The 4,478-nt window shown below is 34.1% G+C and overlaps 1 protein-coding gene across 2 annotated transcripts in view; it reads right to left on the bottom strand.

The window, feature by feature from the left end:
• ZNF286A (zinc finger protein 286A) overlaps window positions 1-4,478 on the bottom strand; it is a 15,787-nt gene that overhangs the window by 6,078 nt on the left and 5,231 nt on the right. The window contains exons 3-4 of one of the 2 annotated variants that reach the window (XM_012651400.1): window positions 3,827-3,941; window positions 2,530-2,622 (exon numbers count right to left, since the gene is read on the bottom strand). In XM_012651400.1, coding sequence (XP_012506854.1) covers window positions 2,530-2,622; window positions 3,827-3,941 — 208 coding nt within the window. The remainder of the gene's footprint in view (window positions 1-2,529; window positions 2,623-3,826; window positions 3,942-4,478) is intronic. The other variant, XM_012651399.1, reaches the window with a different exon arrangement.

Consider the following 4,478-nt stretch of genomic DNA (forward strand, 5'->3'; position numbering starts at 1 on the left):
ATAAAAAATGGTAAAACATTGAATTCGGACATCAAAAACCTTAGCAAGACTGAAAGGCAAAAACTAGAAAAAATATTACAACAAAGTGTTAAAACCTCATCTACAAAGAGTTTGTACAGATCATGAAGAAAATAGCAATATCTCCCACAAAAAAGAAGGGTGGTGAGTAGGCAAGTCACAAAAACTGACAGGCTACAAAGAGACATATGCAGGAAAAGATGTTAAAACTCAGTATCCAAAAGAACAAGATTTAAAAAAAAAGAATATTCAGGAAGAATTTCTTTATGAGATACACATATTAAGTATAATAATTAAAACAATATGTGTTGCAGCATAGATAGATAAGTAACCAGAGAGCCTAGAAACAGATCCAAATATTAATATACAGGGGAACTGGGTTTACCACAGAGTTAGCTTTACAAATCAGTAACAAAAGATTATTCAATAATGTTGATAATTAATGTTGTAAATAATGTTGGACTGGCTTTAAGCATAGAAAAAGATAAAGTTTATTTCCTATTTCATACCATATACAAAAATAAATACCTGTTAAAACAAAACTTAAACATTTTAGAATAAAGATTACCTTTCTGCCACTAGGATATGGAAGACAATTCACAAAAAGCAAACTATAAAAAATATCAATAAATCTGACATTAAAATTTTAAAATTCTATATGCCCAAGACATCATAAAATAAAGTAAGTCAAAGATTGGAAGGACCAATTTTCTCACTGATTTGTAACATATTTTAGATACTAATTCATGACAAAAGTATTAGTATCTTAGTATCCAAAGTATACAAATACTAATCTAAAGATACTAATACCTTTGTCATGTATTAGCATCTAAAGTATATAAAGAACTCCAACAAATAAAGAGAAAGATGTGAATAGCTGAATTTTAAATGATGGGCAAAGGATTTTAAGAGGTAGTTCAGAAAAGAGGAAACCCAAATAGCCAATAAACATGAAATGCTCAAACTCACTCATATTTATTACTCAGAGAAATGCAAATTAAAAAACATGAAATGTCATTTTGCACCCATAAGATCAACAAGTCTAACATCAACTGCTGGCCAGGATAGTGGTAGGAACTTGGTAGTTCCTAGTTAAGCTAAATACGTGATGATTCTTTAAGACCCAGTAATTCTTCTTCCACTCATCTACCCTAAACCCACTCTCAGGATGAACATAAGGAGTCAATAAAAGGATGATCATTGCAACTCTGTTACCAATGGCAAAACAGTAAAAATAAACTGTTCAGTTTATTCACATATGGACTTACTCTACAGTAGTTAAAATGAATAAACATTATTCATATATGGTAACATAGATTAATATCAAAATATAATATGAAGTTAAGAAAATCAGATTACAGAAGGAAAAGTATAACAAAATATACATATTGTTTTATGTACATATGTATATGTGTGTATATACATACATGTACACATGCAAAAAATGATGTGCACCAACTTCAAGATATATCAGCTACTTTTAGGGGAGAAAGAGAATAAAAGGACTTTGAATATGTAATTTTTTTATTTCTTAAAAATTAAAAGGTATCACACATGCATAAGAATATCTAAAGCAAAGACAGACAATATTAAGTGTTGATATTAAGCATGTGGAGCAACTAGAACTCACATACTCTACTGGTGGGAATGCAATTGGTACAATGACTTTGGCAGTACCACCTCTTTGGCAGTATCTACCAAAAGTGAACATGAACCTACCCTATGGCCCAGCAATTCTACTTGTATGTATATATCCAATAGTAATGCATACATGTGTTCACCAAAAAACATGTAGAAGAATGTAGATAGTTGCATTATTCATATAGCCAAAACTGGAAACCACCCAAATGCCCATCTTCAGGAGACTGGATAAATAAACTGGTATATTGACACAAGGAAAGAATTTACAAAAGTGAGAATGAATGAATTACAGTGACATGCAAGAACATGGATGTATCTGACAGCTAATGTTCAGTGAAAGAAGCCAGACACAAAGTATATGCAATACGAATACACTTATATAAAGTTCAAGAACAGTCAAAACTAACCTATTGTGTTACAAGTTAGGATAAGGTTACCTACGGGAGGAGGGAGGGGACTGAAAGAGGGCACAAGGGTACTTCTAGGGGTGCTGGTAAGGGTGTTTCCTCCATTTGTGTACTATTTACATGAATGTGTTCAATTTGTAAAACTTCACAGAAGTGCATAATTATGGTGCTTTTTATGTATTTTATATTGAGAAAAAAAGGAAGCAAGAAAGAAAAAAGAAAACAGGCAAATGAGGTAAAATATTAGTATGTGTTTAATCTTGGTGATGAATACATACATGAGTGTTATTTTATTTTCTGGAGTTCTGTATATATTTAAAATGCTCTAGAATTTAAAACAAAATATTTAAAAAATAAAAGCACATAGGAACTTCTAATGTTCTTTCTTATGTACTGAAGAGTGCCACTTCTTCACCATCCTGCTGGGCTATCATTTCTGAAGACTCCTATCTATCTGACTCACCTGAACAGGTGCTTTTGGGGGCTTTTCTCTCGAGCTTCAATGGTTCCTTTCCATTCTCCAAACCGTAGTTCTCAGGTTTGGAAACTGGAAGCCCTGTTCATTAAAAAAAAAAAAAAAGAACAAAGAAATGAGACTTAGCTATTGTGATGGGCACAAAGATGCATACTCGAGTATAGTCCCAACCCCTTGATCTACAAAGACTGCAAGATATTAAGGAAGATCTGGAGTAAGGGAGGATGGACCTCATAATGGAGCTTAAAGTATCTACAGCAAGAGTCTAGGCCTGGTAAGTAGTTAAATGGGATTTATAAAGACAAATATTTTTGCCTATCAAAAAAGAAAAAAATTTCTCTTAATTTTCTTATTGTGTGAGGAAATTTCAGAAAGATATTACAGATTAGTCCGTACCTTAGGAAAGAAGATGGAAAAAGTGGACTTCAGTGGCAGCACCACAAAATTGTGATTGTGGTAATTCAAGTTTTGTCTTCTAATGTTTTTTCTTTCCTCCTTCTTCATTTACTAAAGGTCACTTTCTTTTTTTTTTTAAATTTCAAAATATTAAGGAGGTACAAATGCTTTTGTTACATGTATACCTTATATAATACTTAAGTCAGGGAAAAGTCACTTTTTAGTGGGGATTTGTTACTTGAGGTTTGGGAGGTGCTAACAGTCCCTTCTACCCCTCATACAAACATATGCATTTGTGTGCGTGCGTGCACGCGCGCACACACACACACACACACACACACACAGTGGTTGGGCACAGGATCAAGAACTGGCCAGAGAGTACTCTATCACTCTGGTTCTAGTGATTATTTTACTGATGGGCATGTGACTCTATTTGCTGAAACTCCCAGGAAAGAACCATTTTCTCTTTTTGCTTAGCTCTCTGACTAGAAGAATAATGTAACCCTAGGGCTGCCAATGGCCACCTTTGCCACATGGGGAGATCCTAAGAATAAAGCTAATACAGGGAAAAATCAAGCCAACTGATTAAAAATAAATAAAACATATTCCTGATAATATATTTGATTTTCTGAATCAAGATTTTTTTTTCCCTTTAAGCTAGCGTGAATTAGATTTCTGTCACTTGAATCTAAAGAATACTGAAATAATAGAAGTATAAGCATTCACCAAGAGCCTAGAGCAGAAACAGATTTTCTTGAGGCCCAAAAGAATGAACACTTTTTGACTCCTGAATGCAAAAGTGGAGACTTTGTTAAGCTATTTGACTTTTGATAAGGTAATGATGTCTCCATAAACAGATTCCAGAGGCACAGTGAGAATCCATTCTTACAAAGCGAGACCAGGTTCCTATAGTTCTCCAGCATCACATCCCTTTGTGCAGGATCCAGCTTCCCCCACTCCTCTGGTGTAAAGTCCATGGCCACATCCTTGAATGTCACTGTTTCCTAGAAAACAAAACATAATTTTGTTCACCATCTGTGACTTGATAACCTCCCTTTCATGCCCAGGTTCTGCTGGCTCTTGAGCAAAGGCCTATGATACATTCAACAGGGGAAATGACTGTGACAAATGTAAGTATCTTAACAGTATTCAGATTCCAAATATTCTACATAAAGTCACTGGGTATCAATTATGTGCCTGGCACACCGTGCTAGATTCAATATGAGAACCAAAAGAAATAAGATCATGGTTTCTCCACTGAGATATTAAAATTTTCTGGGGAATAAAGTATTCAAACATGAACCAATAAGTCAACAATGTAGTTTGAAAAAGTACAACATAGGCAAAGGAAAGAAAGGCATGTCTGCATAATTCTCCTGTGAGTCCTCAATAAAAACCTGAAGACCCAATCTAGCCAATCATAAGATGAATTGTAATACAGAACTTATGAAGGCAGAAGTCATGAAATGCAAAGACTGGAAGTGAGCACCAAATCCAGTTAAACATGGAATTAATTCAAGTCAAAAAGTATTAAACTGGAA

The sequence above is a fragment of the Propithecus coquereli genome, unplaced genomic scaffold (genome assembly GCF_000956105.1).
Source record: "Propithecus coquereli isolate 6110/MARCELLA unplaced genomic scaffold, Pcoq_1.0 Scaffold355, whole genome shotgun sequence".
Classification (NCBI taxonomy): domain Eukaryota; kingdom Metazoa; phylum Chordata; class Mammalia; order Primates; family Indriidae; genus Propithecus; species Propithecus coquereli.